The sequence below is a fragment of the Chelonoidis abingdonii genome, chromosome 3 (assembly GCF_003597395.2).
Source record: "Chelonoidis abingdonii isolate Lonesome George chromosome 3, CheloAbing_2.0, whole genome shotgun sequence".
NCBI lineage: Eukaryota > Metazoa > Chordata > Testudines > Testudinidae > Chelonoidis > Chelonoidis abingdonii.
Window position 1 is genome coordinate 92,691,577 of NC_133771.1, and position 14,179 is coordinate 92,705,755.

General features: G+C 38.6%; 1 protein-coding gene across 1 annotated transcript in view; it reads left to right on the top strand.

Annotated features, from left to right (window-relative positions):
* Positions 1-14,179, top strand: part of NT5DC1 (5'-nucleotidase domain containing 1) — a 279,569-nt gene that overhangs the window by 179,227 nt on the left and 86,163 nt on the right. The window contains 1 exon segment of the mRNA XM_075064566.1: positions 2,518-2,615. Coding sequence (XP_074920667.1) covers positions 2,518-2,615 — 98 coding nt within the window.

The following is a 14,179-nucleotide window of genomic DNA, read 5'->3' on the forward strand; positions in this document are numbered from 1 at the left end:
ACCATTCCTGATGTCTGATTTGTGTCCATTTATTCTTTTACGTAGGGACTGTCCAGTTTGGCCAATGTACATGGCGGAGGGGCATTGTTGGCACATGATGGCATATATAACATTGGTAGACGTGCATGTGAATGAGCCCTTGATGGTGTGGCTGATGTGGTTGGGTCCTCTGCTGGTGTCGACAGAGTAGATATGGGGGTAGAGTAGGCAACGAGGTTTGCTACAGGGATTGGTTCCTGGGTTGGTGTTTCTGTGGTGTGGTGTGTAGTTGCTGGTGAGTATTTGCTTCAGGTTTGGGGGTTGTCTGGAAGCGAGGACTGGCCTGCCTCCCAAGGTCTGTGAGAGTGAGGGATTGTTTTCCAGGATAGGTTGTAGATCATTGATGATGTGCTGGAGAGGTTTTAGCTGGGGGCTTAACATGATGACCAGTCGTGTTCTGTTATTTTCCTTGTTGGGTCTGTCCTCTAGTAGGTGATCTCTGAGTACCCGTCTTGCTCTGTCAATCTGTTTCCTCACTTCCCCACATGGGTATTGTAGTTTTAAGAATGCTTGATAAAGATCTTGTAGGTGTTTGTCTATTTCTGAAGGGTTGGAGCAAATTCAGGTCAGAGCAAAAATCTCTCTTCTTTTTTTAAAAAAAAACAACCTTTGAGTTATATTCAAAACAGTGGTTCTCCCTAAATCTGTTCCAGATGCCTTCCTTTGCCATCTACACTTGATCACATGTATCTGACACACTACACTGTCATGTTTGTTAATAAGATTAACATACACGAAAATCAGAGAGCGGAAAGGACTGTGTCAGATTTTAACTTCAAAAGAAACCTCTACATATTTCTATTGCATCTCTCTATAGTCATTTATCAAATCCAATCACTTATCTGATAAACTCCACTGATAGTTAATAATCTAAAGTATATGTCTTATAACTATTGGAATGCAAATTTACTTTTGGAAAGCCTCTTATGATACATGTCAAAGGTCAGTCATGCATATTTTTGTTCAGATCTGTACATCTGGTATACACTCTGTCTGATTCTCCCTTTACATTTGTTAGCATTTCAGCTCATTATACCCTGGCTGTACTTACTACTTCCTTCTTCCAGAATAAGGCTATCCAAGAATCTTACTGCATAGTCCCAGTTCGTGCAATATAATAAAAATCACCTCAAAGAAGCACTTCTAATAAAAATATATCATGTATATGCAATTTTTTAATTTGCTACTATACTCCAGCATTAAGATATAACTAGGTTTGGCAACATTTTTCAATTTATGTACTACTTCTGACTAATTTATATTTTTATAACCTCCTTCATAGACTTCTAGAGAAGAATTTTTAACTCCATTTTACAGCTGAAGATAATTTAGGGAGTGATGTGAAATGATTTGCTCAAGGTTGTGGAGGGAGCAGGGGCGACTCTAGGCACCAGTCAAGCAAGCTCATGCTTGGGGCAGCAGATTCTAGGGGGTGGCATTCCGCCCAATCCTAGGGCTGCACGACTGCCTTATTTTTATTTTTATATTTGCTTTACTCCGGGTCCGGCTACCCTGTGCCCCGGGGTTTTTTTGGTTTTTTTGCTTTGCCTCTGGGTCCAGCCACCCTGCACCCAGGGTTTTGGGTTTGTTTTTTTTGCTTTGTTTCTGGGTCCAGCTGTTCTGCGCCCTGGGGGTTTTGGGGTTATTTTTTGCTTTCCCTCTGGGTCCAGCCACCCTGCGCCCAGGGGTTTTGTGTTTTTTTTGTTTTTATTTTTTTTGCTTGAGACGGCAAAAAAGTCAGAGCCAGCCCTGAAAGGGAGCCATGCTTGGAGTTGGGAGTATTGCTCAGAAATATCTGGCTCCCAGTCTTGTACTAAGACCATTAGACTACATTCTACTGTCATCGCTTTCACCTTGAAAGAAATATCCATCCATAATAAATGCCAGAAGTATGGGACCAATAGCGCTAATAACAAATAGTGAGTTTTGCATGGAGGTGATATAAGTACAGGTAAGTAGCTAGAAATAGCAAATGTTTCATTTAATATTATACCTGTCCTAACTGGGGGGAAGCCACATCAGAGAAGGGAAAATGTGCCTACTAAGGGCAAGATTTTCAAATGTATTATGATGCTTAAAGATGCTGATAGGCATCTATTGGGATTTTCAAAAGCACCTAGTGACATCAATGCAATAGGCACCTGAGTGCTTTAAAAACCCCACCGTGTGCCTAGTGCAGTGGAGCCTAGTCATAAACCAGAACTCCTATGTGCTATGGTAATGCAAATTAATATAATAATTAATATAATTAATAGAAGGATTCAGTCTGATAGGCTGTCTATCCAACATGCTTTCACTGTGATATATTAACTTAAAAATGGAAGAAAATGTGTGTGGGGAAATAGCATAAAAATCTCTAAGCAAAGTGTCATGAAAAAATGTTTTATAGAAAACTGTTTCGATGGTCAGTCTTATCTACATGGCTTTATTTCCTTTTTTTTTAAGTGTTTCAAAGTTGTTTGACTTTTGTTATTTCAGGAATGATTTTGCAGAGCTTTTCGATATTGTGATCACAAATGCATTGAAACCTGGTTTCTTCTCTCAGACACCAAACCAAAGACCTTTCCGAACCCTTGGTAAGACTCAGTAACGTATACATCTATTTCTTACACAGTTAGATCTAAGAAATGGAGGATCCAGTCTAGTAGATCTGCAGGTTAAAACTCTCTGACATAATCAAGCATTCAAATGTTAAGTGGAAGAGAGAAGAGATTCTAGACTGGTAGATTAGTTCAATTCCCAAGGCAGGCTACTTGGAAAGGTTACTGAGGAAGTAAAAGTTGTAATGCTGGAAGCAATCTGCAAATATAATGAAAAATGAAGTAAGCTTTTGGTTTAAAACAGAGAAAAAAATGTCAATATAATTTTGGGCTACATATATTGAGGTATTGCATGATTGGGCACAATGGTAAGTCATTTCTCTGCATTGCATAGGCAAGATCGTACACAGAATACTGCATACAGTTCTGGGACAATTCATTAAAAAAACATTTAAACGAATTAGAGGAACTTCAGAAAACAAACAAATACACTTACAAGGCTGGAGAAAATGATTTATGGGGAAAGTTTGAAAGTATCTAATATGTGTAATTTGGCTCAGTATTGACTCACAATGGGCATACCATTCACTTAAAAAAATAAAAACAATCCCAAAATTTGTCGCAATGTAGTGAATTAGGTTATTAGACCAAGGCATTAAGGAATGGAGTGTACAAAAAAGGAAGGGCTTGTTAATCATCAAAAGTGAATAGACATGTACAACAAGTCAAACAGTTTTGACTGCCTTTCATAAACATCTTTGTGATTCGGTAACATTCTGAAAATTAAGCTTATGTGCAAAATAGCAGATTGGCCCAACTTCTAATGCAGTGCAAATCAGAAAAAAAAAAAGGCATATAGAACTGTATTTTAGCATCTGATTTTGGAAAAGACTGTCACTCCAGACCCAAATTAATTTTACCTTTTGAACTCTTAAATTAAAACTGCAATGGCGGAGTGGCAACGCATAGGAAATACTTTCTAATGCCATATCTATTTATGAAGAAGAAGAATAAAAAGTATCTTAAATATATATATTTTAAAAGAATGAAGTCAAATAGGAAGCTGTCAATTTGACAGTTTGATGTAGAATAGCACAGGAAGGAATTCAAATAAAATATGAATGAATAAGCAAAGACTTTATAAGTGGTAAGCTGTGAAGTTTAAAAGCATTTTTGCTATTTTATCTTGATGGAAATTGAAAATTAAGTATAACTCAGTTCAGATGCTTTTAAAATCATCAGTCTTCTCATGCCTACAAATGGGGATGTCATTCCCTGAGTCTTTGATGGTGCTGGTGTTTGTTTATCTTATAGTAGTGCCAAAAGACTCCTGTCAGGATCTGGGCCTTATGGCAGTAGGCATTATATGAACACAGAATAAGAGTTGGCTCAATCTAAAAAAACAGGAGAGACAAAAGAAAATAGACAATCAACAAATGAGTAATGTGCCCAAACTACAGAAGTTACTAGGTACATGTTCTCCAACTTTTGTTTGCTTTGCTAGAGTTGTTTTTTTTTTCCCCTCATTTGACTTGATCTCAAATAAGAGCAAAATGGCCTCATCTTCAAAAAGGTGACTCAGAGTATTGACGATACTGTAACAGGGACAAATATTTCTAAAAACAACTTTAGAAATTTTAATAAAACATATTCTGGTGATGTAAATTGTTGATAATCTAAGATACTCTGTAGTGTTAATCACCTAAATAATGAGTAGAAAAAAAATATAATGTTTTTGGTTTTCTGATTAAAAAGTCAAAATTTTCTGCAGGATAAAGAAAACTTTCTGAAAAGTTCTAGTGGAAGTCGGTTGGGCCTTACCAACTCCTTTCCTTCTGCCTGTGCTCCTTGGATGGGCTGCTTGAGCTCAGGTGGCTTCTGCCCAATGGCTTGTTCCTGCAGTAAAATGCCCCTCCTAAAATTTGGTAACCTAAGTAACTGCCTGTCTATCCTGTACCCAAAGCTGCTGGTTCAATGGGCCTGAGGAGAGGAAGATGATCAGGAACAGTCAAAATGGATTCACCAATGGCAAGTCATGCCTGACCAATCTGATTGCGTTCTGTGATGAGATAACTGGTTCTGTGGATATGGGGAAAGCAGTGGATATGATATAGCAAAACTTTTGATTCGGTCTCCCACAGTATTCTTGCCAGCAAGTTAAAAAAGTATGGATTTGATGAATGGACTATAAGGTGGATAGAAAGCTGGCTAGATTGTTGGCTCACAAGTAGTGATCACAGCTCGATGTCTAGTTGGCAGCCAGTATCAAGCAGAGTGCCCATGGGTCGGTCCTGGGTTGGTTTTGTTCACATCTTCCTTAAATGATCTGAAGGATGGAATTAATTGCACCCTCAGCAAGTTCACAAATGACACTAAGCTGAGGGGAGAGGTAGATACTGCTGGAGGGTAGGGATAGGGTCCAGAGTGACGTAGCAAATTGGACGATTGGACCAAAAGAAATCTGATGAGGTTCAGCAAGGACAAGTGCAGAGTCCTGCACTTAGGATGGAAGAATCCCAGGCACTGCTACGGGCTGGGACCGACCAAGCAGCAGTTCTGCAGAAAAGGACCTGGGGATTACAGTGGATGAGAAGCTGGATATGAATCAGCAGTGTTGCCAAGAAGGCCAATGGCATATTGGGCTGTATTAGTAGGAGCATTGCCAGCAGATCGAGGGATGTGATAATTTGGCACTGGTCAGGCCACATCTGGAGTATTGTTTGGGCCCCCCAACTACAGAATGTGGACAAATTGGAGAGAGTCCAGCAGAGGGCAATGAAAAGGATCAGGAGCTGGGGCACATGACTTATGAGGAGAGGCTGAGGGAACTGGGCTTGTTTAGTTTACTGAAAAGAGTGAGGGGGAATTTGATAGCAGCCTTCGACTGCCTGAAGGGCGAGTCCAAATAGGGATGGAGCTAGGCTGTTCTGAATGATGGCAGATGACAGAACAAGTAGAAATGGTCTCAAGTTGCAGTGGGGGAGGTCTAGGTTGGATATTAGGAAACACTATTTCACTAGGAGGGTGGTGAAGCACTGGAGTGGGTTACCTAGAGAGGTGGTGGAATCTCCATCCTTAGAGGTTTTTAAGGCCCAGTTTGACCAAGCCCTGTCAGGGATGATTTAGTTGGTGTTGGTCCTGCTTTGAGCAGGGGGTTAGGCTAGATGACCTTCTGATATCTCTTCCAACCCTAATCTTTTATGATTCTGTGATTCTATGATTCTACATTTCCCCATCCATCAGAAAATCTAAATTTGTCCCAGTTTTCTAATATTGCTGAGTCAATAGGTTTGTCTTGTTTCAGTGGGTTTCCAATCAAGGTGGGCTCAAGTTACAAAATGAGAATCCTTTTCTTGATTTCAAACTCTGCTTTCCCCCCACCCCCTACCCCCGTGCAGGGGTGTTGAATCAGGTTCTTGATTGAGCCCCTACCTCATTTACATGTGGTGCTGTAGTAGTAGTTTTTGTTTCAAACTCTGGAGGAAAACCTTTAAAGAAAAGTTTTAAATCTGTCAGTCTTTCATTTTGGAGGAACCACTGTGGTCTATAAATATTTCAAGGAAGAGAACATAAAGAAGTTATTGTCGGCAGTATGATACTGTATGAGCTGCAGGAATGATTTTTCAGTAGAAAATAATTTTGGAACTAATCCATTTGGAACCATGAAAGTTAATTTTGATTGTGCTAAACACGCATCATTACCTCATTTGTGTGAGTTTCAAAACTTGCATCAATTAAAACTGCCAGAACATTGTATGCATCATTGCAAGATTTACATAACTTTTTTTGTTAGAACCAAGGAACTAATTGTTGGTATAACAATACATTTTTGTTTATATAGTACTTCTTCAAAGAACTGTGCTATAAATACAGTAATTTTAAAAAAAATAAAAATAAAAATCATATTGATGGAATTTTCTTATGAAAATTAAAATCTTAAAAAAAATCTCTTCTGTATTGATTTTAAAGCATTTATACTAAACTATACCTAACAAAATATGAACAAACAACAAACAAACAGGTTTATACTGCCATGCAGCTTCAACTCCAGAATACCTCTTCAAGGATCTTACATTTGTCTGACTTGCACATCTGTATTTCTTTAGATAGGAAAGAAATTGCTTGCATAGTACGTGAAATTCACAAATTTTGGCATTAATCTTATAAATGAAGTCAGATCCTCAATTGGTATAAACTGACATAGCTTCATTTAAATCATTATAAGTATCTTTATTTACAACATCTAACATTTGTCCCAAGATGTTCATGTAAAGCAACGTCTGCCATGTCAGCACGCCCGTCTTTTGAAAATGGGATACAAGAGCTTTCCATCTTTTTGAACAACTAAGGTCAGCTTAAATGAATTTTTTTTAAAGATTTTGTAGTTCTACGAATTGAAGAAAAACCATAGAGCAAATATAGTTCAGTCTCACCTGGTAATTTATGATGTCATACTACTTCAATAAGATTGAACCACAAATTTATGATATCAGTACGTTGCTAATTAATATGTGCCTAGCACTAATCCTTGAACAGGTTTGCATGAGCCCAATAAATTCTTTATTTTTATTATTATTTAAATTAAAAATGTCACGGATAACGCTGACCTCCCTGAGTAGCTTCTCAAATTTTGTGCTAGTGAGCATTTCCTTCATGGGACCTAAATACTGTCATTATGCATTTACATTCAGTTTGTGGAACTCTTGCAGTTTTAGCTCTCAATTTTTCTGTTTTTCAGGTAATTATGTGACTAAAAGTAGTACTCTGTGTGTGTGTGAAAATAAGATATAGATATGTATTGACTTTGGAAAAATGTTTCATTTTTAAAATCTTACTGTACAAAAATGAGATGATATTTATGTGAAATATTATGGAATCATCTTGTGATAGATTTATTAATCATGCATCTTTGACTATCCTGCTCTCCTCCAACCAATCCATGTCAACTATGACTTTTTCTAGTTTGCCAAACCTCTGAGCATCTTCAAACAGCTGCCATTTTCTAACGGACCATCACCAAATAAACTTTTTTTCTTCTCCAGATGTGGAATTGCTCTCTTAGATCCTAGCATTACCACCATCATTCAAAAAAATTTAAAGGTCCTAAAGGCCAGGACTGAAAAGAGACTTTCTTGGGAAAGTCACAGTTTTTCTGTACATAAAAATGTCACAAATTCAAGGACCAATAACAAAAAATTGAGAAGGGGCATTAAACCGTGTTTCATTGTTTAAGTCAGTCTCTAACTATTAGGAATTAGGATGAGACTTTCATGGGGAGCAGATTACCCCACATATACCTTGCCTTCCTCTGCAAGGTGATCATCTGCAGCTGAACACTGTCAGAGACAGGACAATGGACTAGATGGACCCTGGTTCTGATCCAGTATGATAATTCTTAGGTTTTTATGTTCATGTAGCTCAGGTCAGCAACCTTTCAGAAGTGGTGTGCCGAGTCTTCATTTATTCACTCTAATTTAAGGTTTTGTGTGTCAGTCATACATTTTAAGGTTTTTGGAAGGTCTTTTTCTAATAGTCTATAATATATAACTAAATTATTGTTGTATGTAAAGTAAATAAGGTTTTAAAAATGTTTAAGAAGCTTAATTTAAAATTAAATTAAAATGCAGGGCCTCCCGGACCAGTGGCATATTGTGTGGCCATGTGGGTGCCCATAGCGGTGCCACTGGTCTGGAAGTATATATTGTCATCAAATTTGAAATATCCCATAATGTACCAGTGCTAGAATCAATTTCTGATTCCAGTTGCAAAGCACTGTATCCAGTGCTGTAAAGGGATAATGTACTTGTTTCCATACCTAGTGGTTCATGGGATTTGTTTCTGACATGCCTCTAATACAGCATGGCATTTTTCCCATCTTACCTTTTTGTAGCAAGTAGTTTGTTGGGTTCTTGGTGGGAAGCAGACTTTTAAGGGTAGCTGTTTGATGTTGCGCTGCACAGACGCTTTGAAGCGGCTCCAGAGAAGATGGGGGATGAGAGTGCCAGTGAGGTGACATACAGATATGTATTGTCTGTCTGATCTATGCAGTATTTGTTATTGAAACCAAAAAGGAGCTTTACGGAGATGCTTCATAAAGACAAACTTTTGAAGCTCACAAGCTCTTTTGACAGTATGTATAATGTATGAGCACATGTTCTAAAATCCATTTCAGTTTTATATTTTCTGACACACACCAGGACAGGAAGGGCTGAATATGGGTCTTGTATACAATCTATATTGAACTCATTACATGAAAAAAAATTTTGTGCACAAACACATCATACACACTTAAAAATTCAGAAGAGGCTGCCAAAATCTAGCATGCCAGGCTCTCTGACAGCGTGTTTTTTTTTCCCTCCCTTAGTTTATCTAAGATGAGCAATAAACTATTCCATTCACCATAGGGCAGCTGCACAGAGACCTCAGTGTTATCCACAACAGCCTATCATGCTTTACATGGCAGTGTAAACAATTTACTCAAGGCCCTTTGGTTCCTGAAATAAGACGGGTTGTACATGCTGTAGACAAACAGTAAAAGACAAGGTGTATATTGTCTAATGATTGAGGACATTTGCCCAACAAATATTTGTTTAAAATTGTTTGATGTTACGGGATAATAAAATTGTGGAAATCAACAGATGTTTGGGAAATGAGAACTGGGAATTGATAAGCATCTTTCCACTGTATGTTTGGTCACTAATGATGGTCAGTGCATCCTTGCAAATAACCATGGAATACGTGGGAGGGGAGGGTGCATTCAATGAATGACAGTTTAATCCTGATGTTCTATTGCTTGTCAAATAAAAATTGCCTTAGTTACAATATTACTCTAATTTGAAGTCTGTTTATACATACACAGCGTAGACATTTAAAACATTTACAACTGGGTGAAATAGAGCTGGACTGGCATGTCCTTGCATTCTTGCATAGAATTGTTGGCTAAAATACTAGATGGAAAATACTAGTTTTTAAGAGAAAGTGTTAGGAGAAAATGTTTCCTGTGTGCCCTGAAGCTTAAGTTGTTTGAATGAATGAAACGTGTGTGTCATACATAATCATGGAACGTGGTTGGTGGCCATGGTTCATAAAAATAAAAAAAAGTACATATTGAATACTTTGTTTACATTGTGGAGATAACAAACTAGTTACAGTAGAACGTCAGAGTTACAAACACCTCAGGAATAAAGGAACTTCGTAACTCTGAAATGTTGGTAACTTTGAACAAAATGTTATGGTTGTTCTTTCAAAAGTTTACAACTGAACATTGACTTTATTCAGCTTTGAAATTTTACTATGCAGAAGAAAAATGCTCCTTTTAACCATCTAATTTTAATTGAAACAAGCACAAAAACAGTTTCCTTACCTTGTAAAATCTTTTTTTAAGCTTTCCCTTTATTTTTTAGTAGTTTACGTTTAACACAGTACTGTACTGTATTTGCTTTTGTTTCTTTGTTTGTTTGTTTGTTGGCTCAGCTGCTGCCTGATTGAGAACTTCTGGTTCCAAATGAGATGTGTGGTTTACTGGTCAGTTTGTAACTCTGGTGTTCCTAACTCTGAGGTTCTACTCTAGATGTTTGTGGAAGTGGGGAGAGGAGAGGGTGAAAGAAACAAAATACTACTATGAATATAAAGAATAACTGTAGATTACTAAATTCAGCTAAGTCAATATAAGCCCAGTTGTAAAATAAGAGTTCCCATACAGGACTTTTGCATCAGTTTAAGTAACTCAATTTTAAAACTAGTTTTAGTTAAATTGTTGCAAGTCTTGTATGTAGACAAGACCTAATAGTGTTACTGTGTGGTAGGGAAACCTTCTATCACAATATGTACTAACTGACACTCTTTTGGCTGTCTCAGAAAAGATACCAATGCACATTGAGAACACCCTGGTATATTTCTTCTAGAGTGGGATAGAGGAATGTTGATTCAGCAGTACTGGAAGGTTAGAGTCTCACTGCTTCTAATCTACCTATTCTCTGGATCAGGTTAGTTTCCAGTGCTGTTACTCTGACATTTTATGCATACTAAATTCAAATTTTTAAAACGTCACCAATTTTTTTAATTAAAAAACTTCGTGTTTTTATTAGAGAATGTCCACAATCTTTAAAAAAACAGATGTCGTGTTTTAGTGTTAGTTGTCAGTATCAAAATTGATATTATAAACTGACCCATAGATGGCATTCTCCGATGCTTATTCTTCTGTAGAAGGGGAAATTCAAGTAAATGTGTCAAGCCAAGTGTTTTATATTTGTGTATAGTGTTCAAAATAAAGATAAAAATTTCTTCATCCAAAAATCCAAGCAGTGAAAAAAATAGTACAGTATTTTTTGCATAAAGACAGCAGGGGTTGCTTCAGCTGATTACCTTTGGTATTCAATACTGTGTTTGGCACTAAACTGATAAGAAAATTACACTAGACTGATTTAAAAGATAACTAAAACTGCTGCTTTCAGAGGCTGGATATACACAATATCCATTTGTTAAAGCTGGAAAACATTTTTGGCATAAATTGCCAAGAGCTCTGAAAATAACATTAGTTCCCCCGGAAAAATGTTTTTCTATACTGGAAGAATCTGCAGGATTAAATCATCACTATAGCAAAATCCTGTTTATTATTATGCATTCTTTATATTACACTAGCTCCTAGAGGCCCCTGTCAAAATCAGAGCCCCATTTTGCTTAGTGCTATACAAATACATGACAAGAGCCAGTCTCCGTCCCCAAAGAGTTCACAAATTCAAATAGACAAGAAAGAAAAAAAGTGGAGAATGCCAATTCACTGAAACTTGTTGTGGAAACTTTAATTGGGAAAGTTTCTCAGGTCCAGGATGGAGTTTTTGGGAGGCATGAAGGGGAAAAAGAAGAGAGGCTAACAGACGCTCACAATAGTCAATAGACTGGTTTAAGTCAATACCCAGGATTAAGTCCCTTCTCCAACTCAGGCTGATCTAACTCACATCCCAGATGAGTGCCCTAGCCACCAGGACACAGTCAGTCTCCCTGGCCCAATAAATATTTAATTATTTATACGAAGTGGAACAACTCCCATGGGAGAGATTGAGATGAGGGGGAAGGGTTATTCTATAGCCCAGCACTTAGAGCTATTTGCTGTTTTGGGGGAGGATCTTGCTTTTTCTGCACTGGAACCAAACCAGATTCTGACACCTCAAAATTTATTTGAAAATGGAATGATTGTTTTCTGGGCAGCTCTAATTATTACCCCTTTCACAGGTGGGAAACTGAGGCACAGAAATTAAGTGTCATACCCAAAGTCACATAGGAAATTCTATGGCAGATCTGGAAATTGAACTCAGTTCTCCTGTGTCCTAGTCCAGTGCCTTAGCCACAAGCCTATCCTTTGACATTGAAATACTTCTGTATTGAAGTGAAATATGTTTTCTCTTCTTTCCTCCCTTCAGATTTATATTTGAAAAAGCTAAAAAAAGAATAGATTTGATGCTGGGATAAATAAAGCAAATATAACAGCAATTACACCCCTAAGATCTTCTTTCTATAATGAAGTTATGGACCATTATTTTCTTTACACTTATGTACCATTTCAAAAATGTATCTACAAAAGATTGCCTGTTCTGTACTAAGAATTATTTAACCTGAATTTATTTGAAGGTAATAGCCTTCTTTGGCAGGCTTATTAGCCTAATGGAAGGGGGGAAGTAGTAGACATGATGTATTTTTAAATTTAGTCACACTTTTGACAGTCCCACATGACACCTCATAAAGAAACTAGGGGAATATAGCCTGCATGGATTTACTATAAGGTGGGTGCAATATTAGTTGAAAGACCATACTCAAAGAGTAGGTATCAAAGGTTCGCTGTCAATTTGCAGATGATCCCAAGCTGAGAGGGGATGCAATATCTTTGAAGGGCATGATTAAAATTCAGAATGACCTTGACAAACTGCAGATTTGGGTCTTGGCTACACTGGTGGTGGCTTTACAGCCCTGTAACTTATTCCCCATCCACACTGACAAGGCACATACAGCGCTGTAGCTCCCTGGCTACAGTGCTGCATGTACTCCACCTCGGCGAGAGGAATAAAGAGAACAGCGCTGGTGCTGCAGTGCTGGGGTGCCAGTGTCTTGGTAGTCCATTGATCCGATAATGACAAATCTGAGCAAATCATCTCTTGTTGGTCTCATGGTGTGCCCTCTGATGGCTATACAAGCCAATTCTAGAGGTTTACATTTGGCTGCAGATGGTGCATGGGAAGTTTGCAGTCAATGGGTTGTGTGCTGCTGGTGCTCTGTGATGTCGTTCGCGTGCCTCTTGTAGACGCTGGCAGCAGTCTTCCTCAAAGGTGATGCAGGTATTCCTGACTGTTGCATGCCACTGTGTTCTGGCGGTGTCCTCAAGGTCCCTGAGTTTGATACTGCTATACTGCAGATTGTCTTTGATGGTGTCCTTGTAACATTTTCGTGGATGACCTATATGCTGGATGCCCTGGGAGAGCTCACCATAGAGAAGCTGGGGGGGGATTCTGTTGGCATCCATGCTGCTGACATGACTGGTCCAACGTAGTTGTGACTTCATGATCTTCATTTTGATGCTCGTCATCTGGGCTCTCTCGAGGACCTCAAGATTGGGCACTTTGTCTTGCCAGCGGATCTTCATGATGTTGAGGAGGCAACGCATGTGGAATGCTTCGAGTTGCTTGATGTGGCGCCTATATAGTGTCCATGTTTTACACTCGTACAAAAGAGATGGAAGAACAGCAGCTCTGTACACAAGCAGTTTTGTTGACATCCGGATGTTGTGGTGATTTAAAACTTTGACACGCAGATAGCCAAGTTCCTGGCTTGCTTTAGATATTCATGTGTTGATCTCATTATCCAGTGATCCATACCCAGGTATTTAAAGTTCTCCACTACTTTAAGCTGAGTGCCATCAGTGGAGATACTTGGGACAGAAGCATTTGATCCAGGTACAGGCTGATGGAGAACTTCTGTCTTTCCGAGGCTGATAGTTAGTCCAAAGAGTTGCGAGGCCTCGGCAAACTTGTTGACAGTGTGCTGAAGATCATTTTCAGTGTGAGCCATGAGGGCACAGTCATCAGCAAAGAGTGCCTCAAGAAGGAGTTTCTGCACTGTCTTAGTCTTTGCATTTAGGCGACGGAGGTCAAAAAGTGAACATCGTGCCGGTATTTCAAATATATACCTCGATCCAGATCTTTCACTGCATGGTTGAGGAGGCATGCAAAGAACAGGTTAAATAAGACAGGAGCGAGAACACATCCTTGTTTCACACCATTGGTGATGTTGAAGGAGGCAGATGTGGCTCCATCAGACAATACTTCATCTGTCATGCTGTTATGAAAAAAGCATATAATCTGGACAAATTTGCCAGTGTAAACAGTGATTAATCTTACTACACTGTAACTGAGGGTACGTCTACACTGCACGATTATTTCGAATGAGCTTAAATCGATATTACAAAACAGATCTAATAAAATCGGTTTAGCGTGTCCACAGTGGGATCACGAAATCGATTGTTTGCGTCCATGGTCCAAAGCTACCATCGATTTCAGGAGCGGTGCACTGTGGGTAGCTGTTCCTCAGCTATCCCATAGTTCCCACTTCCG